The sequence below is a fragment of the Thunnus maccoyii genome, chromosome 8 (genome assembly GCF_910596095.1).
Source record: "Thunnus maccoyii chromosome 8, fThuMac1.1, whole genome shotgun sequence".
Lineage (NCBI taxonomy): Eukaryota > Metazoa > Chordata > Actinopteri > Scombriformes > Scombridae > Thunnus > Thunnus maccoyii.
The window spans coordinates 12,045,737-12,073,710 of record NC_056540.1 but is presented as its reverse complement, the minus strand read 5'-3'; the positions used below and the strand labels follow the sequence as shown (position 1 = coordinate 12,073,710).

At 41.4% G+C, this 27,974-nt stretch overlaps 1 protein-coding gene across 4 annotated transcripts in view; it reads right to left on the bottom strand.

Moving 5' to 3' along the window:
- ankhd1 (ankyrin repeat and KH domain containing 1) overlaps positions 1-26,215 on the bottom strand; it is a 32,177-nt gene extending 5,962 nt beyond the window's left edge. The window contains exons 1-30 of one of the 4 annotated variants that reach the window (XM_042418683.1): positions 25,746-26,215; positions 22,129-22,282; positions 11,066-11,222; positions 10,684-10,846; positions 10,347-10,494; positions 9,993-10,226; positions 9,762-9,856; positions 9,062-9,223; positions 8,328-8,409; positions 7,836-8,027; positions 7,589-7,698; positions 7,242-7,329; positions 6,116-6,243; positions 5,872-6,015; positions 5,656-5,758; positions 5,244-5,506; positions 4,795-5,073; positions 4,257-4,686; positions 4,024-4,163; positions 3,811-3,922; positions 3,506-3,651; positions 3,260-3,402; positions 2,455-2,668; positions 2,036-2,211; positions 1,620-1,782; positions 1,441-1,536; positions 1,212-1,328; positions 938-1,106; positions 606-805; positions 108-460 (exon numbers count right to left, since the gene is read on the bottom strand). In XM_042418683.1, the coding sequence (XP_042274617.1) occupies positions 108-460; positions 606-805; positions 938-1,106; positions 1,212-1,328; positions 1,441-1,536; positions 1,620-1,782; positions 2,036-2,211; positions 2,455-2,668; positions 3,260-3,402; positions 3,506-3,651; positions 3,811-3,922; positions 4,024-4,163; positions 4,257-4,686; positions 4,795-5,073; positions 5,244-5,506; positions 5,656-5,758; positions 5,872-6,015; positions 6,116-6,243; positions 7,242-7,329; positions 7,589-7,698; positions 7,836-8,027; positions 8,328-8,409; positions 9,062-9,223; positions 9,762-9,856; positions 9,993-10,226; positions 10,347-10,494; positions 10,684-10,846; positions 11,066-11,222; positions 22,129-22,282; positions 25,746-26,024 (5,240 nt within the window). In that variant the 5' untranslated portion in view covers positions 26,025-26,215. The remainder of the gene's footprint in view (positions 1-107; positions 461-605; positions 806-937; positions 1,107-1,211; positions 1,329-1,440; positions 1,537-1,619; positions 1,783-2,035; positions 2,212-2,454; positions 2,669-3,259; positions 3,403-3,505; positions 3,652-3,810; positions 3,923-4,023; positions 4,164-4,256; positions 4,687-4,794; positions 5,074-5,243; positions 5,507-5,655; positions 5,759-5,871; positions 6,016-6,115; positions 6,244-7,241; positions 7,330-7,588; positions 7,699-7,835; positions 8,028-8,327; positions 8,410-9,061; positions 9,224-9,761; positions 9,857-9,992; positions 10,227-10,346; positions 10,495-10,683; positions 10,847-11,065; positions 11,223-22,128; positions 22,283-25,745) is intronic. The other 3 variants (XM_042418684.1, XM_042418685.1, XM_042418686.1) reach the window with 3 other exon arrangements.
- Between the last annotated feature and the right edge of the window lie 1,759 nt (positions 26,216-27,974).

The following is a 27,974-nucleotide window of genomic DNA, read 5'->3' as shown; positions in this document are numbered from 1 at the left end:
AAAACATTTTTAAAGCTCTGCTTGTTCTACCTAGGTGTGCAGCTACACACACACACACGCACACAGACATTTCACATGACATATGTTCTGCTCCATCAGGGACTCACTTTTGCGTTGGTTTTGAGATGGAGACTGTGACTTTGTTGTCCACCTTGCCTTCAGTCAGAGGCTGAGGACAGTGTCTTTTCTCTGGGCCAGGCAGATGGGCCTGGGCCGCTCCTGAAGAGGGGACTGAAGAAGAGGAGGAGGAGGAAGAGGAGGAGGAGGAGGAGGCGGATGAGGTGAGGTCAGGGAGGTAGTTGAGCTCCTGACTCTTGCCCCCGCTGCTGCTGCTCTCACTGGCACAGTCGGTGCTATCCAAGGGGTCGGAATCGCTGTTACCACCAGTCACTCCCCCGCCCCCACCCCGTGGCTCACCATGGATCTTGTTCTTGTCAGCCTTGTGCTGTGCTAGTGCAACCTAACAAAAAAGAAGCATAGACAGATGTAAACATAATGAGCTTTTTTTCATAGATAAAAAGTACTTCTAGTCTGGATATGAAATCTTTGCACATTGTGAATCACCAAAGATTAACACTACACCCCTCAAAAGAATTAGTGCTCACCTGCGGATCCTGTAATATGATGGGTTCATTAGGCGAAGAGTCCTTGGTCTTGTTCTTTTTGTTCTTGCGATTGGTGCTTGGGGTAGTGGCCACGCTTGCTCGCTTCTTACCAAAAGCTGTAGTGAAAGTGGTGGAAGTGGCAGATATACCAATGGTGGTGGTGGTAGTTGCACTGGGAGGCTCAATAGGAACCTCTGATTCTGAGGGGGAAAAAAATAAGTTGAATTGAGACAGGAACAGTTACCAAAGACTTAATTCAAGTACAATACAACTTTAAGTCTTGAGAACTCTTTAAAGTCTCCAATCTTAGAGCAAAAGTCATAAAAAGTTACCATCAGCTGAATCTTCCTTCTGCTCCTGCATGTCAGAGGACTCCTCCTTAGTTTTCTGCCCTTCCTCTTCCTCCTGCTTCCTCTTCTGCTCCTCCTTCTTCTTCTTGCGTTTCTCCTTGCGCTTCTCACGCTTGGCAGCCAGGGCCTGTTTCTTGCTCTCCTCCCGAGACTGTGAACATCACAGAGCCGTGTAAATAGTATGTTTGTCTCTATCCATACAGTCAATGGAGGATGCTGTGACCTACCAAACAACAGCCATAGGATCTGACATTACCTTCTCCAGGTCTAGCTCCTTGAGGAGAATGCTAGCGTTCTTGTTTGCCTCAGCTGCCTGCTGGTCTTTGGCTTTGACAATGGTCTCCATGCACTGGTGGCACTTCTTCAACAGCTCCTGCAACAACAGGGGACAAACAGCCTGAGTTATGGCTCTACTAACATTTTAATCATCTGTCGATTCCAAGAGATGTAATGGTCTAATGACTGAGAGGGAAATCAATACGTACCTTGTCAGCAATGGTGGCAATATATCTCATGCACTCAATATCTGATGGGAATTGGTTGACCTCCTTCACAAGGTACTGCACCACTTTTACATGACCCTAAAATGTCAAGTTGTATGGTTAGAAATCAGAGGTTTGCTAAAATGTGATATGACACAGTAAAAATCAGGATTACTCTGCACCTTGCGAAAAGCAGCCATGAGTGGGGTAATCTTGCGGTTGTCGGCTGCATCCACATCAGCACTGGCATGTACCAAGAGCTGGACCACGTCAAAATGACCGCCGTTTGCCGCCAGCCAGAGAGGCGTGTTCCCTTTCTTGTTACGTACATCGATATGGGCACCTCTGCAAAGACAGGAAGTAGTATTGACATTAAGAGTCACAGAAAGGCTTTGCAGCTAATTAGGTTGGGAGACAGGATGAATACATTGGCAACAGGCTGAATTTATGTCGTCAAATGTGATGTGACTGAAAAAGCACCATTTGTGTGCAATCAGAAAAACTAAAAGCAAATTCACGCAACAGCAGAAAAGACAAAGGATCATCTCATAAGAAAATAAGAGTATGGTTCTGCACAGAGACATAGCAGAGCACTAACCTGTTGATAAGCAGCTCACAAAACTTGTAGTGGCCCTTGTCGGCAGCAATTGTAAGGGCAGTGTCTCGGGATGAGGGAACAGGGGGAGCATTGACATCAGCGCCTTTATCCAGTAGCACTCGACCCACCTCTGCATAACCTCCTGACGCCGCCTCCATCAGAGGAGTAAGACCAGTCTGCATGAAGTGATGAATCAGTTATCAATATAGCCAGCAGATACAGTGTCAAAAATAGAAAACCAGGTATATTTCTTGCATTTATTAAGTGGAAGACAACACATTGTGTTTTCTCCAACATTTATTAAATGTTTAACACAGCTTTATTTTAAACAATGGGCCATTGCAATTAGAATAATGGGTGCAGCTTGTATAGGCCCTAAACAGATTTGTGCCTTGGTGAATGTGATCAAGACTCCTCACCTTAGCACGGTGCTCTACGTTGGCCTTGCGATCTAGCAGCAGACTGACGACCTCAGCCCGCCCCTGGAAGCAGGCTAGGGTTAGAGCTGTGTTTCTGTTGGTCTCAATCTGGGCGTTGATGTCCGAGCCCATATCTAGCAACAGCTTCACTGCTGGTACATGACCATTCATAGCTGCCAGCATCAGAGGAGAGATTCCCAGCTTACTGCCAGTCCTGAGGAGAAAGTAAAAAAATATGTATGATAAAGACACTAAAAAAAATCAATGAAACATTCAACTGTTTAATGTACAAAATTGAATAAAAGTGTTCAGAGTGAGACATTTTAGCATTTTTAATCAGCTCAGGCTGCATATTTAAACCCTTCTAAGGTTTTTGCATGTGCTAGCAGGGCTGCATGATCATGGCAATCAATTAATTAATCAATTATTTTGCTAAATGTTATGATCTAGAATATTTGTCTCGGTTTCAGTAAAAAATAAAAAAAATATTGCACCACAACATGCATTTTCACTTTTTCCAAAATAGTATTTATCAAAGTAGCACCAGCAGCTAGAAAGCCTTGGTTTTGAAGCCTTACTGTTTCTATGCTATGCTTTTACTTTTGGGTGCGACTAAAACCCAAAGGCAATTTTTACAGAGATGCTGTGCTTCTTTGGCACTGTGTAGTTTAAAAAACTGACAAATTCAACTGAAACAATGTTGTCACATTCAACCTCAGAGGAATGATTTTCTCCTAAAACTGAACCTGCCATGTTCCACTCATACCAACAGGCCAATGTGATTATTGAGGTCCTCGTCCCTCACCTGGAGTTGATCTCAGCTCCAGCATTGAGGAGTATCTTAATGATGTTGACATAACCCCCAGAGGCAGCAAGACTAAGAGGTGTGTAGTCGGAAACGTTGCGGTGTTCCTTATTGGCTCCCCGTAGCAGCAGCAACTCAACCACCTGATAAAACGTAGGTGATATTTAAGAAACACGGTTAAAGTCAAGAAAACATTGCAAAGAAATGTCAATATTGTGAAGGCAGATTGAGGATGAATGTGTTTACCTCCTGACGTCCCCCAGAGCAAGCCAAGGAGAGGGGTGTGTCTTTGGTTCTCTCTGACTGAGCCTCAATGTCACCCCCTTTGTCCAGGAGCACTTCCACAACTCCAACGTGGCCAGCAGTGGCAGCCAGGATCAGAGGAGTAAAACCTGTGGAGAACAGAGGGAATATGAGGGTTTATTGATTACAAAAACATGAGACACCTATTTTTGATCAAAATCATCAAAGGAGAGCCCTCTATTGTCCGTCAAACTGTTGAAAGTCCCTTTCATGTGCCCGATTTAATATAATACCTCATTATTACATACCTTTTTTGTCCCGGTGCTCAATGTTGGCTCCTCGTGCAATGAGAACAGACACCAGCTCCTCGTGCCCTCCTGCACATGCCAGTGTCAGCGCCGTGTCGTGGTTACTCTCCGTCTGTGGAGAAAACAAAGTCTCTCAGCAGGGTACTCATTGCATTGACAATTTTGAAGATCTCTGTCGATTGGAAAAGTGGCAAAAATGGCAAAGTGTCTTACATGTGCATCTATGTCAACAGAGGGATAGAGGGGTAGGACAGAGGGTGGTGAGGCGATGTTTGCAGGCGTCTGTGTGGGCGGCTGGGACAGGGGTGTGGGTGAGGTTGTAGTGTTCAGCATGGGCACGCGGCTGCTGACAGCTGGAATAGCAAAAAAAAAAAGAACAAAAGTTATACAAACAGACAGCTTAGGGATTTAATGTTCCCTCAAGTCAACTGCAGACATGCACTTGCCTGCCATGATGTCATCCAGCGTGTCTGTGAGCGTCTGTGCAGGTGTGGCTACCATGAGCCCATCTGGGGCCTGCTGAGGTATCATTCCTGGGCCTAACCCAGCCAACTGTTGACCCTGGCCTTGCTGCTGTTGGCCCAGCATCTGCTGCCCTACCAGTACCCTCTGCAGCTCTGGGCTGGTACTTCCCGGGTAGTCTGCAGGGTTGTAGTCTGGCAGCGGTTGGATAGGAACGAAGGCAGCCTGAAGAGGCGGAGGGGGAGGCTGGGGCTGGGCCTGTGGTGAAGGGGGCAGAGGAGGCTGCTGTGGCGGCTGTGGCCCATCCCTGTAGAGAATTGTGTCCACCTGAGGAAGCTTGGTGTAATCGTCCTCTTCTCCTTCCACCTCATCCTCCGAACACTCCTCTTCATCATCGTCTTCCTCTTCCTCCTCCTGAAAAAGATACAGAATACACTTTAAGTATCTGCAGTCTACAAACACAGTGTTAAACGAGTCAAATCTAACATAAAAACAACAAAACAAAATTGTTGAGGGTGTCACCTCTTCCCCCTCCTCTCCTGGCTGCTCCTCATCTTTGTTGGCCTCTTCATCCGTGTCGGAGCTGGTGTGTACTTGGGCACCTGGTGTGGTGGGAAGGGGCCCTGGAGCAGACGTCGTACTTCCAGGCCCCGGGCCGGGGCCCTGGCTCTGTCCGGCCTCCTGCTCCTCCTTTAAGCCCTTCGCCTCCATGTACTCTTTGGTGAACTGTTGCTGTGTTTTCAGCTGCAGCTGGCGTTCTACCTTCTGCAACTCCTTTAAAATTTTCTTCTTCTTCTGCACCTAAGTGGACAACAGCCACATCCTTGTTTGACCAGACTTAACTTCTGATACTGTGCTACTGTGCATGTAAAATAACATTTAAGTGTAAATTGGCTTTTAAGGTAATATCCACTTTAATTAAAATACTGAACAGAAGAATGAGAGCGGATCTCAAGTGGATGATGGATTACCTGCTCCTCTCTGCTCTTCTTCAGCTCCTCAATCTTGTCTTTGGTGAGCGGCTCCCCCTGAATGAGCTCTAGCGACTGAAGTTGGGCTTTTTCGATAGCGCTGATCCTCTGGCCCAGCTCGTTCAGCTTACCCTCCGTCTCCTCCACAATGCACTCTAGAGGCTGGCACAAATGGAAGGGCGGCAGAGGCTCTGCTTCAGGCCCCCGGCCGACTGAGCTGGGGACACCGGGCTGAAGGGCTGCCTGTCTCTGTTTGGACACGCCTGAATTTGAACGTAAGACAGAGTGAGGGTTAGGTTGGATTAACAATAAAATGCCATTTAACAGGGGAGACAATTAGCTCAATGAAGTCTGTAGCTCACCCACTTCATGAGTTTACTCAAAGAGTGACAGGACTTGCAGCACTGATTACCTTTGCTGGAGACAGGTGGGGGTGTGGCAATGTTTGATGGGGCTCGGTCAGGCTCCTGAGGGGGCACCACCATGGCGAGAGCTTGGAATGGGACACGAGGAACCTGTAAATGAAGGGGATGTGTTAGTTTTAATCATCAAAAACGACTTTTCCCCAGAAGAGCAATAATAAAAAGGTGTTAAAGCTAAATGCAGGCTTTATTGCTGGTCAGTTTACCTGAGAGGCATCTTGCGAGGGGGGAGTGAGCTGGGAGAGATCAGGGGCTGGGACAGACAGGATGTTGTTGGGGTAGTCCAACAGGTAGGACACCACATTAGTGTGGCCACCCTTAGCAGCTTCTATCAACATGGTCGAACCATCCTACATAAGACAAAACACACGTGTCAATAATGTATTATTAGACACAAAAGGATAATCATAAATATGCTCACTGGTCTTAATCCATGAGTCTGTGTATTACTTTGAGTCTGTGTGTAGGATCCGCCCCATGTGCCAGCAGCAACTCCACCACAGCCAGATGTCCTCCAGCACAGGCCAGAGACACTACTGTGTGATCATTATTGGCTGTAGCCCTGTTCACATTAGCACCTGGACATGAGATGAAGAAGAAGAAGAAGAAGAAGAAGAAAAAGAAAACACATTAACTCACTGTGTTTGAGAAATGGGATTCTAATTATTCCATTCACAAACTAAAACTCCTAAAGTCTCTCGCCCAAATTAATTAGGCATAACTCATACATGTAGTTTCTCCAAAACTAATTGAAAATAATAATTCACCAGGACGGGGGCAACACTGAACATCTGAACTGCTCCGAGTAACAACTATTAATTCATGACCTCTATTACTACGGGAAAAAAAATACACTGCATAAAAGCTGGAGAAAAATCCTGTTTTCTCCAGCATTTTCATATTGATCTGCATATAATTGTAAATCCCTCGAGTCAAACGTTGAAATCAATAAAACTACATTTATAAAAGCGTTTTCACACCATTTCATTAGGTTATAACTGGTTATTTTCCTGAACTAAACAACCAACACTTTTCTCAAAATTGTCTCTGTTTTGGCTGCTTCACATAATATTATACTTCATATTATATTTACAAGGTTGCCGTATATAAATAATGCTGTCAAACTTGACAATAAAACAAAATAAAATAACTGAGAAACTTGAAATTAAGTGACCAAGTCGTGACAGCTGAAGCATTGGGGGGTGCAAAAGACAACCAAAGGATTCTGATGAAGCAGCTACTCTGTATAAAAAAAGTCCTTGTACGTCAGTCTATGCACCAGATTCGAGAGGCTTCCAGGTTTTACTCATTAAAGTGATACAGATAATGCAGTATACTTTATTTATGAAACAGGATCAAAATAAGGAAAAGTATCCTGCATAATTAAATTCACCGCATTGACGTCAAGTCAAATCAGCTTAAAATGACCGCTTCTAAGCATGTAGCAAAAATCTATGTCTTGACTTTTCAAGAAAAGATATTCCAGTAGCATTTTAGTGGATTTAGGTTGCAACAAATAATTTCCTGAAAAAGTACATTTAAATTGGTTCATTTGAGCATCTAGTAAATAACACACCTTTGCTGATAAGGAACTGCACTGTACAGAGATGTCCCGCCCTTGCTGCCTTCATTAAGGGCGTCCGCCCCCCTTCAGACTCATGTTCCTGGAGAGCAAAGATGAACAAACATGTTAATTAAAGCTTAGCTCAGTCAAGAAGTTATGAGCTATATAAGTTCAGAAAAATGTGACTCCTGCTGCTGTAGTTCTACAATCGGAAAAACTCTCCTTCCACAATAGCTTGTTTTCAGTTCAATCAATTAACATTTGCGTGCAAAAGACTTTACTTCGCATCTGTTCTGGTGTTATCTAGACATAAACAAACAATCATAGTAGACAAACAGGATTTAAAGTGAAAAGCATACCAAGTTGGCTCCAGCCTGCAGCAGCACATCCGCTACATCAGTGTGCCCGTTCTCGCACGCGTACGTCAACGCTGTGTCACCCGTCGCCGTGGTGGCATGAACATTTGCCCCTGAATCACAAAATCATGAGATTAGGCTTGTAATCACGATGGAATAATTTAGTTATTTTTCCAATGCAGCTAAGCCTACTCTTCGTGTCTCTGTTCTTCTAGATCTCCAGCTCATTGCCTTTCTTTTTCCTGCTCACCTGCAGCCAGCAAGTATTTGACCAACTCCAGATGGCCTTCTTGTGCAGCCTCCATTAGAGGAGTGGAGCAGCCCAACTCAATGTCGGCCCCCGCCTTGATGAGGAAGTCAGCCACTTCCAAGAAGCCTCCACAGCATGCTAGTGTCAGAGCTGTCTCCTGGGTCTCCTCTGTCTGGGCGTTGATGTTAGCACCTGGACAATAACAGAACAAAAACAAAAATTCTTACATTTTGCACTTGTCTTGTTGTACGTAGTATGCAGTGGCATGACACAAATGTAATATCAGTATAAAGTATGTGTTCCAATAAAAATAAAATTCAGTCAACAATAGACTAGTATCAGGACAATATGATTTCATAGATATCTTAGTCATCAAATACAAAGACAGAACTTATCATTCCAAAACAATCCAAACAAGTGTATGCTATTCACTGGAATTGCATTTCACTTTCAGTTTCCATTTCCCAGCTCTAGAAACAAAAGATCGTTTACCTTGAGCCAGCAGCAGTGCTACCATCTCCTCGTGGCCTTCTCTAGCTGCCTCCATCAGGGGAGTGTAGCCCTCATCATTAACCTGGACACAAACAGAAGCATCAGCAGATAAGAAATCATAGAGGCGAGTATGACTCACTGTGGGTGCAGAACTCTGCTTGTCTTTTGTGTCTGCGTATTCTCACTGGAGATGAAAGATATCAACCGGCTAGTCTTTTGACACCGGCATCCTGGTAAAGATGTTTAAATACAATGTGTTGGAAGAGGAGAAACCACGAGAACCTGAAGCTGCTTCGGTCTGGCATTTTGTGTCAACTACTTCACTGCCAGCTAACTGTGTTTTGTTTTCTTTATTCATCTTTGTCTTGCTTGCTCTTTTTTGCTGTTTTTTGTTTTGTTTTTTAAATCAGCTGTTCAGTTGGTTACATAAATGCCATTTAAATGTCAATAAATTAAATACCCATCACTTGTTCTCACACAGTTCCCATTTCTAAAACATTTTCTCCTCAAAACCCCAAATTTCTATCTGGATTTTAAAGGCTTTGGGTAGAGTTTAGTACAGTGATTATCAATAGTAACGGACAGTCTGTCAAAGAGTTCACATAAAAATATACCATTATAGTATATGTGAAACATCAGGTATTCACAGACACAGCTCAGGAAAGCATCACTGGTATTTTATGGTCTTTCCCAGACTTGTGTTGGTGTTTAAGTGTCTTTGTCTCTTTACACACCTCCTCCAAGTTGGCTCCCCTCTCTATGAGCAAGGCTGCCAGCTCTACGTGTCCTCCACAGGCTGCGAGGGTGAGGGGCGACTCGAAGGAATCAGCTGGCATGTTGACCTGCGCACCGCTGTCCAACAGCAGCCGCGCCACCTCCACATGGCCGTCCTGGGACAGCGAGACACACAAAGAATGTAGAGATAAGCACCTGAATAAATATATGGGATCATTTTTCAATTGACCTAATATACAGTCACACGATGTGAGCTGTGAAGCGTTTCATACCTCACAAATCAATTTTGAATTATGGTGCTATAAATCCATTACAAAACTATATTTGATGCGTCTTTACGCAGCACAATGTTTGGATTCCAAACTTTTTCTTGCTGCTTGGCTACATTCACAAAAGCATCATCATTAATAACGATCTTTGACTTACTTACGTGTGCAGTCAGTGAACAAAAGGAGTTTGCTTATAAAATACACATACTGGATTACTTTTAATACTGGATTTATAATGCAACAGTGACACAAATGCAGTCTCATATTCATAATGTGTCTTGAAAAATATAACAAGATACTAGTGACAAATTTTTAAGTAACATTGGAGCACCAGAAAAGGGTAAAATTTAAACTAAACTTAAAACAAGTCGCAGTTTAAAACGACCCTGAGAAGAAAGCATCAAGGTAATGATTTGGGTCAGATGCTCACCATGCAAGCCTCCATCAGTGCGGTGTGCATCTCATCCGTCTTATGTTCCTGGTCTGCTCCAGCCTCCAACAGAAAACGCACCATATCCAAGTGACCTGTAGAGGACAAAAAAATATATATATATTTTCAAACCTTTTGATCAATATTAACAGAAAAATAGTGAATCAGAGCATGTTAATATTAACACCTAAACATTATAATAAAGGGAACAGACTATATCAAAGTTCTGACCTTTGTAGCAAGCTAATGTAAGAGCACTCTCTTTGAACTCATTGGAGTGTGTGTTGATGCCGGCGCCATACTCCAAGAGTACTCTGGCCACCTCCACGTGGCCAGCACTGGCCGCCTCCATAAGAGGTGTGTGTCCGTTCTCGTTGTGGTCCTCAATGTTAGCACCCTCTTTCAGCAGCACCTTCACCACATCCACGAAGCCACCAGCACATGCGTACGTCAGAGCTGTGTTGCCTAGAGGGACAAAAAAAAAACAAAACAAAAACAAACAAACAGAAAAAAGATTAAAACATGACTGCAGAACATGGACAGAATATTAAATAACCATAATTATAGAGAAATTAGAAGTTTTACCTGTGGAGGATTGTGCATTAACATCTGCCCCGTGGACCAGGAGCAGTTTGACAATGTCCACATAACCTCCACTGGCAGCAGCCATGAGTGGCGTTATGTCCCCTTTTATGCCCCGGTCCTCCACATTGGCATGCATGGCCAACAAAACCTGGATGAAGGATGAAATATACAAAAAAAACATGTATGGAGGGTAGCTCAATATTGACAGATCTTCCCACATCAATCAAATAGTTAATATCATGATTTATTTGTTCTTTACAGGAAGAGTACACAGACTATACACTATAAATTCATAATCACAACTATGCCAAATCACACCCTCCTTGCTTTCACATACCTGTGCAAGTTCATAGTAGCCAGCCGAGCAGGCGAGGCACAGCAGGCTCTCTCCTTCCTCTGTGTGTTCGTTGACACTCCTTCCCTCATCCAGCAATTTGCGCACAGCGTTGACATCCCCATCTGAGCACGCCTCTGCTAAACTACGGCTGAAAATAACCAGACTGCTACAATTACTGCCACTGTGACAGGTGAACACACATACGCCTCACAATTATGCAATCACCTAGCAAACACACACACATGCAGACATACTGTATGTCACTGAGATTTGAGACAAGTGGAAATGATTACATATGTACTTATGAATCCATTTATCCTCTATGAAACTGTGTACAAGATAAACTGACATATGCCAGTGTCAGTACGGGCGAGATACATACTTGTCGGCTTGGCCGGCGTTGAGTGTGTTTTCAGCTCTCATACGAGTCAGGGCTGCCGCAGCCTCATCCAAGGCACAACTCACAGATGACGTCAGTCGCCGTAGCACCTCAGGGTCTGCAAAAGCTTTACCATCGGCAGTGGACAGTTTACCGATGCCTGCCAAACACCAAAAGGGCAGAGGTGCATAGGGCAAGGCAAACCATATGGGAGCACAACCACACCAGACCAGATGAAGAAGCAAGTCCAGTCCAGCCAATCCAATCGAGGGTTAGTAGCAGCATACACAAGGAGGAAAAAGGGGAGGAAAAAAAAAAAAATCACACAAAGACACAGAAAACACACACAAGCATTTGTTAATATGGCTTAATATACTTTTCCACTACTTTCTATACACCATCTATGATTCTTAATCTCTTTATTTTTGGTAATGACTGGGTCAAATGGTAAACAAGCTACAAAAACAAACATCCACTGGCCAACTAAGGGAGTGTCCAGGTAAAAACAGATCTGTGACCAGGACAAAAATATAAGAATAAAGTGAGGAGGAGTAATGTTAGTTCTATAAACTAGTAACCAATGTTTAGGTTCAGGCTGTTAAAGGTAGAAGAGATAAAAAGTCTCATCCTGTGTGAATTATAGATGGGTAAGAGGCAGTGAATGTGAGAGAAACAAACTGGAGATAGTGGTCAGCATGAGGGGGGAAAAAATAGCATGGCTGGAAGAAAAACAAGGTGCCATATGAGAGAAAAATGTGTTTGTGTACGTGTATTTGTCTTGAAAGAGAAGAGAAAGCCAAAGAGGGGAACGAGAGGGAAGAGCCAGCATGAGGAAGAAAAACAACTTCTGCTAATGACCTACATTGAAGGATCTCTTTCAGGAGACATAACAAGGATCGTTTCCCAACCAGAGAAATCATTCGAGTATTTGTGTACCTGTGTGGGGTATCATATGTTTATAGGGCACATGTAAAACTAAAAACAGCCAAAAGAGAAGAAAAAAAAAATAGTTGGCTTTGAACTGTTCGGCCTCATCCTAAACCCATCCATTAGCCAGGCAGAAGTGAGCTCCAGTCCTTGTGGTCCTCCTGTGTTTTTACCACTGGGCCTGCGACTCGAGCTAAACTTAGTACAGCTCTCAGACGAGGATTTCGCAATGATCCCAAAGGCAGAGGAAACAAGAGGTCGAGGAAGTTGATTATTAATGATTTACTGTACTATGTATCATTATCTCCGGGAATGTAAGAAGTTCACTGAAACAAAAAAAGACTGAACATACATCGGGGTGTGAGGCACTGTAAATACTTCAGACGAAAACAAAGAAACCAAGTGTGTTCCTCGCAGCTGAGTTCTTCTAACCCTTTTTTTGGAAGGTGTATTTGTAAACTTCTGTAACAATACTGTTTCACACTTTTCACACAAAAATAACCAACCACCCAATGAGGTTGAAAATCTTTTCACTATGAGAAAAATGGACATTGAGCTCAGGAAGTCAGGACTGACTTGAAGCAGATTTAGTATGTTGTGTTTTAACTGGAACTAGCTACTGTCTAGCCACTGAGCTGCCTACACCCACTGTACCAATAACACAGTATGTAGTCTGAATAAACATTTTCATCCAAGTTGCAAATTAACATTTTTTAGCCAACTTTTGTTTAAGAAACGACAAAATAGCAAGAAAGTCAACATTACAGCTCACTAAAGTTCTGAACAAAAACAGTTGTCATCTCTTATTTCAACATCAATGAATAATAATTTGTAAAACTATAAACTAACTCTCTGACTTGGCAAATGGCTCACTAGGTGGGAATAAATAAAAAATCTTTTATATCAAGTTCTCCACAGCATGTTAGAACCAGGTTTTGATCTTAGCTGGTTCTAGCTCTTCAAAATGGCCAAATAGAGGGTCCTGAGGTCCTAGGTGAGGCCTGCGTTGGTCTATAGCTTTACAAACAGTGTTGGGATCCTCAGATTCAAGTCCAAATCCAGGAAGGAAGAGGAATACGGTTTGTTTACCCATAAGCACCTGCATTGCTCTCCTCAAATCTTTGACATGTTTACAGGGACAACATGATCCTCTACAGACAGGTGACTAATGAAAGGAAAAACCAGAATAAATGAGTGGAGAAACATAACGAATGGAGATGTTTCCACACAGGTGCACTGCATCATACAATTTAAGCCCCCCCCCTCCCCCTCCAGTGTATTTTGGCATTTTTACGATATTTAATATTTTTCTGAGTCATTTCCTGGCTAATGTTGATTAGCTATACTGTTCGCCAAATATTTTTTTGACAAATAACTCAATTTTGGGCTCAAAGTTCAAAAATTTAAGCTGTTGCTAAAACAAAACTATGACGTATGACTATAGTAGAACTCTGCAGTCGTACGTCAGCCTTATAAAATCCTTTTGTTTTTGTGAGCGTCACAGTGGCCACTGATACAGTATCAGACGGCCTGTGTTTCAAACTAAACACTTGCTGCAGATGTGCTGCAACAACAGATTAATGCTTAAAATATAAATAATTTATTTCAATTAAACACTCCAACCAAAATCAGCTCAGAAAATAACATTTAGTGTGGTTAAAGCAGGAAAGTCAATAAATCAGTCTGCAGTGATCTATAAATGAATGTGAGTGATTCTTATACTATCTGTTGTCCACAGCTGTGTATACTGTATGAGAAGCTTCTCCTTCACTTCATTAAATCCCTGCAGCATCTGAAGGCAGTAGGATTGATATGTTTATAAATCTGCAGCCTCTGAAAAGTGCCGTGCCAGAGCACAGTGCCATTACACTCTGTTCACTGTTTACCTTCACTAAATTGCCTGATGTCACCAGGCTGCTACAGTATAATCACACACACCTCAGCACCCATCAGACTGGTCGGTTATAAATCGATATTCCGCTTTGTTATGAAGGAGACGTTGGGTTAGCAGGTCATCGTAGCCTCTTTTCCAACTTTCTTTTTAGTAAGAGTAGCATCTCATGTTTTATCCTAGAAACACATTGCGATGCAAAGGCTGTTGTATAACATTAATTACTAAATTATGTGACCATGTACAAGGTGAGATACATTATGATAATTGCTAAAATAGCATCAGTCAGATATAAATCATATATACGGTGTCACTGAATCAATTTCAGTAACTGATCAAAAAAACTACTCCTGTGGTGATGTGTGTTTATGTTGTGACGCTCTGAACCGTCCAGACATTTCCTGAAGAAAAGCTTTCCTTTTGTTGAGCTGTCGTTATCACATTTAACTGTGATTGGCACAATTATTTCAGAGCTATGAGAGCAGTGATATGCCTGCCAGAGACAGTATTTATTAATCACCACACCCACTGATCTATATTCACCTTCACTCAGCCCTTTTGCATGTTGCGCTGCTGCACAGACATGAACCAAAATAGCAGGTGTACATGGAGACGCCCACACAGTCCGTGCGCCTAAGGCCCAGTTCAGACCAAAGATTCATGACGAGACGAAACCTTTTTAGAACATTGCAGGGAAGGGTTGCAGCAGTGTGAACTGGCCCGTCTCAGCTCGACTGAAGCCGGCTGATGGTGTCGCCTGCGACTCAGCTTGTCAAGTCGCAGTTGGCTGGTTTTAGAACACATGGCACGTCACCTGTTTTAACAGCCAATCAGCTTGTAGCGAAGTCAGCTGGTCAAGTCAGCAAACCGTCAGCTAACTGAAATGGCAGCGTTTTGGACGGAGGAGAACGTTCATGTTTTTGCTGTTTCATCAATACTAGAAATGCAACTGTAGCAAGTCACTCACTGTCACTGTCCTCATTCATATTTTCATATTTATTCATATTCAAATTATATACAGCAAAAAAAAAAGCCTGAAAACCGTCAGAATGGAAGTACAGAGAGTCGTTGCAAGGGAGACGATACACCGTCTTGTCTAGTGGTATTAGTGTAAACTGGCAGGTTTTGCAGACCAGCGTATTGCAAGTAGTTGCAAGTTTCAACTCGTCTCATCATGAATCTTTGGTCTGAACTGAGCTTTAGACCTACCCCGCTGCACTTGGCATTTATTATTCAAATTTCAATTGAGGGTGCAAAATATTAAACTGGGTGCTCGCTTTTGCACCCTCGCAGAACTGGGCTTGGCCACTGAGGAGGAAAATTTACGGACATTTACTATAAAATAAAGCCAGATGTCATTGCTTAGGATAGATGAACATCAATGAAGAAGCCATCATCTGATTTCACCGATGGATTTCACACATCTCTGTTACTGATATGTAACCTAGTCTATAGCTAATGCTGTAGTAAGTGGACAGGTTAGGCTATAATCATCCCAACATATTGCCAGTGTGCTAGAATGGCAATCTGGTGCCATGACATGGTAATGGATTACATCCGACAATTAGCAAACTTTTTATATCCTTGTTTTCTGAATGGAGTTCAGATCAATCAGAGCAAGCTGTTCCATCGACACTCAAAGTAACGTCATCTAAAGTCATAAATACAGCAGCGACATGTTTATACACATTGATATCTACATACAATGTAACTTTATATTACATAAACTCAACAGCATTTAGGATGGTTACTATTGATGACAGCAGCTGAGGGGGATGTGTGACAACAGTTTTAGCTCTGGCTAAGTTAGGTCGAGAAAGTTAAGCGAAAGTGAAGAGAAATACATTTTTTTAATCCCAAAAGTGTAAAAATAAACTCCTCCCGCTGGTAAACCACTCCGGATTAGAGCAGAATCCGGTGTGACTGGTGTGGTGGACTAGTGTGTTTATTCCTCCAAAAATCATCAGTAACACCAACGTGCTCTCATCAGCTGTCTACCAGCAAGCCACGGCAGATTTTTTCAACTCATGTGAATACACAAGTAACTCAAATTTCGCATATTGACATCGCAAATTTTGCGTCATTCTCACCATGTGAAAAATTTGCTTCGCATTTGGTGTGACCACCATTATTGTTGAACTATGCCGGCTAGTATTTCAATAGGAACAGTGACCAAAGGCTTCTAACTGGTTTTAACAGACAACATCAGATCACCCCAATCCTGGCTTCTCTCCATTGGCTCCCTGTTCGCTTTAGAATTGATTTCAAGACTTTCCTGATCACTTTTAAAGCACGTCTGGGTCTGGGCCCAAACTACATAACAGATACGTTGACCCCGTACAAGCCAGCCCACAGCCTTAGATCCTCAAGTGGGGCCCTTCTGGCTGTTCCAAAGTCGAGGCTTAAATCTAAAGGTGACCGTGCTTTTGCCATCAGGGCCCCTCCGCTTTGGAAGGACCTGCCTGAGGAGATAAGGCTCGCAGAATCAGTGACTTCTTTTAAATCAGTTCTTAAAACTCATTTTTACAGACTTGCTTTAATTTAATGTTGTCTTTCGAGCATCTTTATATTGTCTTTTAATCATCTCTATTGTTTTTCTATTGTTTGTTAGGTTTTTTTGTGTTGTGTCTTTGCTTTGCATTGTACAGCTTTTGCTTTGTCTGTCAAAGCACTTTGTAAACTGTGTTTTTAAAGGTGCTATATAAATAAAGATTATTATATCATTATTATAATAAAGTGACATCTGCATTTAGATCTATGGGAAAGACTTTGGTAAGTAGGTTCGGAGGTTGCAGTCGACAGCGTACATTTGATGACTGTGATGCTCGTGTATTAGTGAGATATGAAAGGAAAAACAGAAGAGCTGAAATCTGAAAGTGAGTTTTAATGACTCTCTGGAGTCACCTGGTCTAATGCGGTATGGATGGAAAAATAATCAGTGAAATCACCCTTTTTTCTGTTTTCAGGTGCCACATAAAGCAAAATAAAGGTTTCAGAAATCTGAGAGTGGGTTTAAACAGCATTAAGGTTTTCGCCAAGATGTCTAACACTCTTTCATAAGTGTAAGTGGGGAAAAAACTGAGAATCAGCTGCTAAATATCATTATTTATGTTTCTCTTTGTTCTCTCAGGCAACTGCCTGTCTTCAACTCTGTCAGTGATCAAACCAAACAGCCAATCAAGTCAGAGTGACCATGACTGGACTGTCTATTCCATCACCTCCTCCAAGGTTTCAAAAGTCAATTTGACAAATGAGTGAATGTTGAGCAGTGAGTGCGTAGGGAGGGTCGAGCTCTTGCCCTTTACAGCCGCATGCTTGCGGGAGTGTATTTGTGCACGCGGCGCAGAAATGCTCTCTCGCAAGGATGGTTTTCCACTCGTGGATACTCTTCTGTGCGCTTGTATCATGTGCACGTGCCTGGTTTTTATGTGTGCAGGTTTTGAAACTAATTAAACGCTATATCTATAGTTCAACTACAGTTCCGCGTGACATGTTATCTTTTCCTTTGATTTATCATTTTTGCCTTCTTGACTTGTATTTAATTAATCACATCGGGCCACTTTCTCAAAACCAGAACTGCACTGAACATCTAAGCTTTTGTGTGTCTAAGTATTTAATATTATGTGTAACTTTTGTACTGCCGTCTTAACCAGGTCAGTCATTACAAAGGATGTCTGACTTCTACTGACCTCTTTTTACCTGGTTAAAAAAAAAAGTTTTACTCTTGGTCCTTTTTATTTTTTTAATTATTAGTATTTGTGTGTATTCTATATACAGCATTTGGAACTGTCTGTATTTGCCAGGTCCTTCACAAATAAAAATTCCCTGCTTTGTAAAGTAAAGTGTGTCTGTTGTATGTCTGGTCAACATAATCTGAGAAGAGCCATTTAGCATTTTGAGAGTACTTGAGTTTGACATTGTTTTGGGAGAATTTATCTAATTTGTGTGGAAATTATTAGGGATGTCCTGAACAAGTTTTTCTAGCCCCAATCCCAGTCCTTTAATAGTGGGTATCTACCGATACCTAGTCTGATCCATTGCTTTTATTCATTTAGATAGCAGCAGAAGATATGCAATGTTGATTTAATACGTAACAGGTGAAGCCTTCTGACTTTGGCACACATCACCCTACTTAATCCAAATACTGTAGGTTCTGGTTCAAAACTATTAACTATGATATGAATTAATGTTTAACTGGAGAAAACAACACCTGATATTGTGTTGACACAAATCTGTTGAGTTGGAGTTGTTGGAACTACAGAAACACTGAGTTCACTCTCAACTGAACAGCGGTGTTATAGTACAGAGGTTCCTCCCTCACAAATGATCATTGGCTGAGTACAGACACCACAACATCCAAGTTTCATTTTAACCTGCCATCAAGTTAAGCAGAGAATTAACTTAATTAGCAATAGCTAATATGACCCTGTCACCTTCTGTGTTAAACAGTGAAAGCGATGGTTAACACTGGCTCACGATGAGAAGCTGCTAGCTCAATGTTTTGTACACTGCTACTCTTTGCCAATGAGAAAGAGAGAGTGGCAGTCAGAGTTTATTGAACCTGTGCATTCCACTATTCAGAACATCAAAATTTAGAGTCACTCACCCTAGTGTGCACAAATCATTTTTCACAATCTTTTTTTTTTTCACTTCAATATACGAGCAAAATGTTGGCACTGTAGGCTAAGGTGGACAAAACACACCACAGTACAGTAATGAAAGCATTTGATCTGCTTTATTTCAGCAGATACCGATCCTATAAAATATGCCCAGATGGGCCCCAATACCAATTCTTGTTGGATTGATGACCAACTCGTTCAAAAGACAAAGGGAGTGCTAAGATATGAGAAAAGGTAGGAGTATAAGTCTTATTAGTCTTATGATGATGCCCTTACAGACCAACCTTTCCGTAGTGGCTGCATTATGACAGGGTTGCATGTAAGGGTTTTCAGTCAGTCATTACTGTAAACAGGCTTGTTTACATTCAATGATTCTCCTATCTATTGTTGTACAACTGCCCCAGAATGGAAATGGTGCAGATGACAGAAGTGGAACTGTGAGGATTAAGCAGAAACAGTTTGCGGAGCGCTGCACATTTTATCACCAATGCACACATGACCATTTGATCGTTACAAAATTAACAAAAATTGGGCAACGCAGATCTCTGCTAATCCAATCATTTGAGAGAAGTTTTTCAGATCCCTTGTGTCCCTTTGTTTAAGTTTGCAGAACAATCCCAACATGTTAAAAACTTTATTTGGCTTGATATGGTCTAAAAGTCTAAAAAACAGGGAGTCATGATATGATGAAACACTGGCGCACTGGTTTTGTGTTTTTCACACCTTACTGCCATTTTTCCTCATACATCTGACATTTTTCTTCTCACATTACAGTTTTACAAGCCGGTACAGAGAAGAGAAATATTAGCCCAAGGTCACCCAAGTATGTTTAGCAATAGCAGTAGCTTCCAATAATAATCCACATATGCCAACTTGTCTTACATCTTGTATGTGGATTTTTTATTTTTAATTCTGTCTGGCATAAATAGTCTCTTTACAACACAAAAGGCTTGATATTTCATACAGAAAACCCCTAGCCAAATACGAGGCAATTTTCCATTATGTGACGTATTTCAAAAAATTGGGAATGTCACTATAAAGGCTTTTAACCTGATCGCAACTGTGGTCCTATATTTATCTTTTACCTACCTACATAATACAACCAAACTAAATGTAGCATAGATCACAACTTTCCTTGAAGTATTTCCTGTAATGTTTTGTATAATGACCTGTTGTACAATTTTGTAATATATCCATCAAGAGTGTCGGTGAACATTTGTGCCAAAAGGTTTGAGCAACGTCTCTTTATCACTCACGTGAACAAAAGTAAAGTTATCCACTGTAAGTAACAAGATAATGTCACATTTTTTTCTTTGGCTCCAGCACAGTGAATTGGAGATGAAATGACCACCATGAGGTTAAAGCCATCATAGAGCTGGGCGATATGGACAAAATCAAATATCACAATCTTTTTGACCAAATACCTCAATATTGATATTGTAACAATATTGTAGGGATGACTATTGGTGCTTTCACAAAATATTTACAAAAGAGATTTTTGATCAATAATCTTAAGTAATGTGGATGTAATGACTAAGTGGGTGAAGGAAAATAATAGATCAGCTTTAACAGTATATTACATTAGTTTACTCTAATGCAGCCTTTATAAATCAGGAAAAGACAACACTTATGCCATTTCACGATATTACAATATCTAAAATCTGAGACAAAATCTAGTCTCATATCACTATATTGATATAATATCGATATATTGCCCAGCCCTAAGTAATCACACATTTTGGTTAATTAATAGTCTGGGAAAGGTTTATACATAGTCCCCCAATTTTAGGAGACCAAATTGATTGTAAAAGTCATTATGTTTATTATTTGTAGGGATGCATGATATTTTATTTTTTACTGCTGATATTTTCCAAAATCATTTTGGCAGATTGCCGATGCTGATACCGATATACGCGCATATTTTTTCCACCTGGCTGAGGAGACTAGTATGCATGCAATCATAGATTATACTAAGTATGATCAAGAAAGACAATATATGAAGGAAGAACTGAGGAAGACTGGAGTTCAGGAGCTCAGCATTAAAACTTAAATGAACCTGCCAAGTGGGTCGAGCAGTAGAGTTTTCTTTAAGTTTATTAGACAGACAGGATTAATGTGTAGGATTTAATCTCTGGTCCACACTCCAGAGCAGAGGGTGGCAGTAACGCGCCTAATACGCTGGTTGCCAACCGCCGTTGTAAGTTTTTTCAAACAGAGTGGTACATTCTGTCAGACAAGGTGTCTTCTATCTGTGCAGCCGAACACAGCAGCTCCTCTGCGGACTGTCCTGGTACTTCCTCCTCAGGCTCCACTTCGCTCAGCTGCCCGATAGACTCGCTGCTTCTTCCCACTTTAACCTGAGGAACAAACCAGGGGTTGGTGCTCCGGTTGGATCCACACAAAGTGCCAGGGCTAGCTGGGAGTCTAGCTGAGCGTTAGCCACAGCATGGCCGGAGGGAAGCACAGCCAGCTGGCCACCCAGCTAGCCCCAGCTCTTCGTGTGGGTCCAACTGGAGCACCGAGCCCCGGTTTGTTATTGAGGTTAAAGTGGGAAGAAGCAGCAGATCTGTCGGGCAGCTGAGTGAAGTGGAGCCTGCAGAGGAAACACCGGGACCATCAGGGTGAAACAGTCCGTGAAGGGAAGCACAGCCAGGCGACAGAGGACAAGGAGGTGACGAATCGGCCTGTCATATCGGGAGAAATGTTCATTTCGGGCCGATGCCAATATTTCATTTTAAAGCCTTTATTGGCCAATATCAATGACATGCTGATATTGTTGTGCATCTCTAATTATTTGGTTTTACAGTCAATGACTGCCTGAAGTCTACAACCCCTAGCCATCACCAGACACTTGGCATCTTCCCTGGTGATGGTCTTGACAGGTCTGGTATTTGGCTATTTTATTCATGCTGGGAATGAATAGAGGCTGTCCAAGTCTTCCTGCCACAACACTCCTTTCTCTGCTGATGTTATAAAAAACAATATAATACTCCTCACAATCCAGTGTAGGAAAAAATTATGACAAATTATATTTCTATTATGATTATTATTATTGTTATTGTTGTTGTTGTTGTAACGGATCTTAAACAAACAGATGATGTAAGTTGCCACCTCTTCTTTTCTGACTAGTCAGGGAGAAAGGGGAATACGATAAGATTAGCCATTAGCCGTTCAACACGGGCTCTCTGCATGCTGTGGAGGCTCAAGCGCGTTGCAGCGTTAATCTGCCTGGTAATGTTCATAAGCCCAAACGAGGCCAGGACACCCAGCCCTAATGGATTAATCTACATAGTCCTTCTTACACCTAGATTACAAGTTCTAATCAAACTAATTTACTCAAATCACTTTCAAACTATGTGCTGATAGGACACTTGCAGTACCAGCATGTCCTCTTTATTGCCATTTCTGCCTCAAGCTTTATACAAACTAAGATCTCTTGTTTGGATTGGAAACGGGATAGGAAAAAGAAAAACTGACACAGAGAGACTTTTGTTTTACTGATGCTGAGGTGCTGCATAAATTAAGACTGGTTGGAGCAAAACAGGTATGGCCAGTGGAATACTGGTCAACTACAAATCAACATGAGTCAAGTCTTAAAGCTGAATTAAGTTCAGACAAAGCAGCCATACCTGCGGCTTCCAGTAGAGCTTCAAGTCGGGCCTGTGTCTCTGGATCAACAGTCCTCAAATCTACTCCGTCTGTGGCGCTGGACAAAAGCAACTCTGATGCTGTCTTCATGATGGGGTTATCTAGGTCCTCCTGGTCCAAAATGAATGACTCCACCTGGCAGAGACAGAGAGAGAGGAGTGTAAAAGAAGAATCGTTAGCTTCCTGATCAACAACTTTACAGAGGAGACAAGGACCTGAACCAGTATTAGTAAAATAGTACATTTGTAATAAAATAGAATAACTTATCAGAAAGTGTGAAAATGACAATGTGAAAACATCTGTATTATGGTCCTTAGCACATCACATATTATTTACATTATTCTGTATAGAAGTGCCCCCTCTATACAGAATAATATAAATAATATGTGATGACATACAAATACACTAGCTATAAAAAGACCAGGCATGCCGCCCTTGTTTATTTACCGTTCAACAGAGGGAAGGAAAAAAAAGAGCACGGGGATAAGCGAGTCACAGCATAGGAAGTGCTACGGCCGGGAATTACAACCCTTGCACACATGGAGAGATTCAGCTGAGAGTCAGCTGCCCAAGTACAGCACCACAATCTCATACCTGAGCTTTGGCCCTGTTGGCTATCATGTATTACAGTCTTTCAGACCTTTTTTTATCTTAAAACCCCTCAAGTGGGTCAAGATAACATAAACTTTACTAAAACAACAATCAATGTTTTATTTACTTGTAAGAGTAGCTGCAATTGTATTAATATTTTTGTAAGGCCAAATTCGTATTTTGTGCCATATAAATTAGAACTAGATACAAATACTACTTTGTGTGACTTGTAGATTAAAAATTTACATTTTTTGTTATTCATCTGATCATAATCAAATATACTGACCAGTCTTACTCCTGAATTTATCAACTTTATCCATGTAAACAATCTAAACATTTCATCAGAAAACACTCAAAACTTGTATATTTTGTCCACTACTTTCAGAGTAAGCACCGGTTAAATCCCTGTGTTTTAAATGTTAGTAATGCCACTTGTTTATATTTGGATCACAGACTGTACCTTTAACATAATTTCTTAGTTGTACCATTGGTAGCTGTGGAAATTGCTCATGACATATTTTGGTACACAGGTAAAATAAACTTCAAAGCTAAGCCCGTCTAAATACATGTGCTAGATACAAAAACAAAACTACACCAACATTAAAAAATAAAGCAGATTATACCAAGAGGCCAAATTAAAACTACAGATTAGAGCTTGTCACTTTAAAATCACTCATCAAAGCCCTCACCTAAGATTAAACTTTGCCATGGGATAGTATTTTGATTTTCATCTGGGAGGGACATTCTACTGACATCTGGGTTTGCTAACCCATATTTACAGCGTTAGCAAGAAAAAAACAAATAAAAACAACACCTAAATTACATACACCAATGACTGATTCACACAATTCCATGCACGTAACCTTATTAAATTGTAGCACACACTGTCTTTTTTTTTTAAAGTCAAACATTTATCCTGAATAGTTGACCAGATTTATACATTAGCTATAGCGTGCGTGACAAATATGACATACATTATAACTAACTTAGGCAAACATCCTACCTAGAAGGTGAGATTTTATAAGAAGTAAAATAAATCACTGTCATTCAACAATCTGCAATACAACTTCTGTCAAAAAATGATAAAGTAAAAATCTTGCTATGTAAATCCATAGGCAGCAGCAGGCTTTTAGGGCCTGGCCCTGAAAGCAAATGTTGGTAGAGAGTCAGCATTCAGCAATGTGGAGGAATTCAGCTATACGATAGGAACACAAGAGCACAACAACCCATGGGGGATGTAGCTCTACAAAGGCTTTTATAATCAACAATGGACATCAGTCTTCACTATTAATGAACTACAGTTCCCAGAGTGTTGGTATCCACAGAGCTGGAAAGGCCTAGAATGGCATCTGCTTAATCCTGGGGCTCAGATTTTAGCTACTGCCCAGAGCAGCAAGTTCTCCACTGGAGTAAAGCACCACAACAAACGCTCCCTTTCAGGCTTATATAGTAGGCTGGCTAAGTGAAGAAACATGACACGGAAGCCATACATTTGCAATTGGATTCAATTAAACTGCCCGAGATGTGGTTGTCAAACTTGATATTTTCTTCATCTGCAACTTAGCAGCTGATGCTCAGATGGAAATGACAGGCTATATTGACATTGGTATCAGCTGACATCTTTACATGTCTAACTGTCATGGCTGTAGCTGGTTTCAGACAGATTTCCCCTCTGGTCAGATATTATTTAGGTACAATAGACAGCTCAACAGGTACTGTGTATAGTGCAGCAGCGCCAACTCTCTCCACACCCACTACTCCTTGATGATAGTGTTCCTGACAGCGAATACAACATTACCTTTTAGATGACAATGAATATTAAGTTACCATGAAAATGTTATTAAAATGAGACCTTTGATAAATTTGTGCAAATCAAATATTTATCATCTAGCAGTCTGACAAGTTCCATTCCTCTGTCTGCCACAGTCATATGATATAGTCAACTCAATTACATGACAATAGTATGGCTGAGAAGTCTTAATGTCTTTAAACCGGCAGCTCACATTAGTCAAAAAGGTTTGGTTATGACATGGCATTTAGTAAGTCTGACTGGTAACCTTTTGATCATTTTGACAAATTCCCCCAAGGTGTGGTTTTGTCACATTGCCATCTAAGAAGGTATTTTTTTGGGTACAACATCACGTTCGTACTGTGGAGACAAATATTTTGGATAATCTATGCATCCCCTCAGAGCTGTTATAAAACATGTCTACAGTATGTTTAGCTGAGATGAGGAGATGCCATCACACCTGTCCCCCGTGTGTGACTGCCAGCACATGGAAAGTTGGGAAACCTCTCAACATGAACTCTCAATTGTGACAACGCAAATCAAGTTGACACGGTGGTAGTGGCCATCTGATCGACAGAGGCGAAAGATAGGGGAAAAAAACAACTGACTTATTTGTCAACACCAGCTGTCGAAAATTAGAATAGTTCCGCAAGGAAAAACGTAATCTAAACGTATAGAAAAGTTAGCTGATCGGAGTTAATTTACATGATCTGGAAAAGTGACGTAATTGCACCACAACTACGAAATGGCAGATAGTTAGCTGGCCGGTGTACGTCCGTGGGTTTTTTTAACGGGCATCTTCCATTTGCTGTGGCTGGAAGGCTGTTGGAAGAGCTGCAAACTTGTGATGGGTGTTGCGAGACGACGGCCTCGCTCGGTGCTGTCGTCTCGCAACACCCTGAACTAGGCCGTGCTCACAGCCTGCGCGGCATAAATAAAACATATTAGCCGGCTAGCAGTGAACAACTGCTTGTGTCTCAACCAAAACATTATCGACATCAAAACTCTTCATAAGGACCTGGAAGTGACAGAGAGGTGTTATTCGAGTAAAGTGCTGGTTTATTTTACGTAATTTCAGCGGCCTGGGAGGGGGGTGGTTGCCAACTGCGAGCTAATTCGTTAGCAACCAGCTCGCGCAAGAAGAGGAATGTTGCCTAGCTCTCTGCTAGGCTTAGCTAACTAGCTTAGCTTAGCTTAGCTTAGTTTTAGCGTAGCTACCTCTGAAACCTCGTCTTCGTCGCTACCGGATCCTGGACCCGAGGAGAGGACGGCCGCAGCCGCTAGTTTGAAATCCAGTCTTTCTGCTGCAGGCCCGCCAGGCTCGCCGTACAAACGTACTTTCTTCCCACCTACACCAATCCCAATGCCCCCTAGTCCGACTCCTCCTGGCGTCGCTCCTACCCCCATCCCTGCCGCTGGGGAGCGAGGAGTCACCGAGTCAATCTCGTCCTCGAAGCCGTCCGTCAGCATTGCCGTCCCGGCTACTGCATCCTGCATACTTATGTTCACGATAACGTGTGTTAACGAGCTACTTGTTGACTTAAACGTCCGTCCAGGCTCTTTCTTTTAGGATATTTGCGTTATTTTACTTCAGGGAATCCAGAAACTCTCCCGAAGCGAGGGTTGAGGAGGATCTCTTTCCCCCAGCCATTAACTTTCTAGCAACCTAACCCGATACGCACTGTTTCTCAGAAAGACCGCCTCTATGGGGGAATCCTGGCGATCCTATTGGTTTACCAGAAAAAAGCTCTATTTTCAATTGGTTTAAATCAATGCTTGTCAAACAGGAGACCGCAACGTCATGTTAGGTTTACCAATATCACGAGGCTGTAGAACGAACGTCAAGACATGACATGGTAGGCCAACTTCAGTGTAGCTATAGCTGCACTAGTTCATGTCAACTCTTATTGGGAAATCACATAAATACAGTAACTACAGTAAGAGAGAGTACTGATATCAGCTGTAAATTTTTATTACTCCTTTAATGTGATTTTAAATGGCATAATCAATATCTATATAAAACAGGACCTCACAAATTACATTATGCTGCAACTTTAATGTTTTTGTGAACATAAAAAATAAGATCAGAAATAGAAAAAACATGAGAGGATATTTGTAGGAGTCAAGGATATGAGGCAAAATACACATAGAGAAAAAAACAAGAAAAAAAAACAATTACACAATTATAATCATACTTCGCATTTCAAATGAACTCTTTCATATGTACAGTCAAGTCAATGTTATTTGTATACCCCAATATCACAAATTTGCCTCAGGGGGTTTTACAATCTGTAAAGCAATACAACATCCTCTGTCCTTAGACCCTTGACTGAATGAGGAAAAACACCCTAAAAAACCCCTTTAACAGAGAAAAAAAAATGGAAGAAACCTCAGGAAGAGCAACAGAGGAGGGATCCCTCTCCCAGGATGGACAGACATGTAATAGATGTTGTGTGTACTGAATAGAACACAAATTACAGAAACACAGCATGGACAAACAGAATGACAAAATTATAATGGATTTATAATGAAGAATGTGATCATATAGATGCTTTTCTGCAGAACAAGCAACCCCATGACTTCCATTAACCTATTACGTATTTCATTATTGTGTGTTAGGTGATAGATAATAATAGACACAAAGTCACACATCAACCCCAAAAAACAAGAAGTTCATATTTAAGCCACAGAGGTATATGAACTTTGGCTCTCTCGTTCAAAAACCAATTTGAGAGTATCCACACATTTAAAAGACTTCACTATAATCTATTTTACTTATTTATTTATCAAGGAAGAATGGCACAAAGAGGTATAGTTCAATAATGGAACCCTTTTTGGTTGCGATTGTCTATGCATGAACAATATTTGATCTGATTGTAAAACTTTCTGGTGTGTAGTTTGCTTTCAGGAAATAGGCAATGTGTTTTAATGATTAATTGGCAGCCGAATTCTGTGAGACATAATACACAAGGAAGGGAGGACAGGGGCGATAGCTCCTGCTTTTTTCAGTATGGTGTAGCAAATTAGTTTGATACTGAGAAGGAACATGAATGTTCACACATTAGGGTTGATATTCATACATATACCAGCATTGGAAGATTTACTTGGATCTTTCACTAAAGCACTTACATAATAAGCAGCCATACTGCAGTATAAAATAAACCAGTAAAAGTGTAACTCTTACATTAAAAAGTTAAGCAAAGTATATATTGGCTATAGGTAAATCTACTTATGACGGTTTTAGAATTTGAAACTGTTAATTCATGAATAGAAATTAAGCAGTACTGTGATGCTATAAATGCCCTGGGCAGTGTGAAGTTAAACCATAAACTCTTTTGTAATTCAGTATAGGGGAATGCATCAAATTTTACGAATTTAGGCGATTTAACTAGCAAGCAATCAGATAAATGCAGTAGAGTGAACTGCTCTACTTAGAGGGTGTTTATT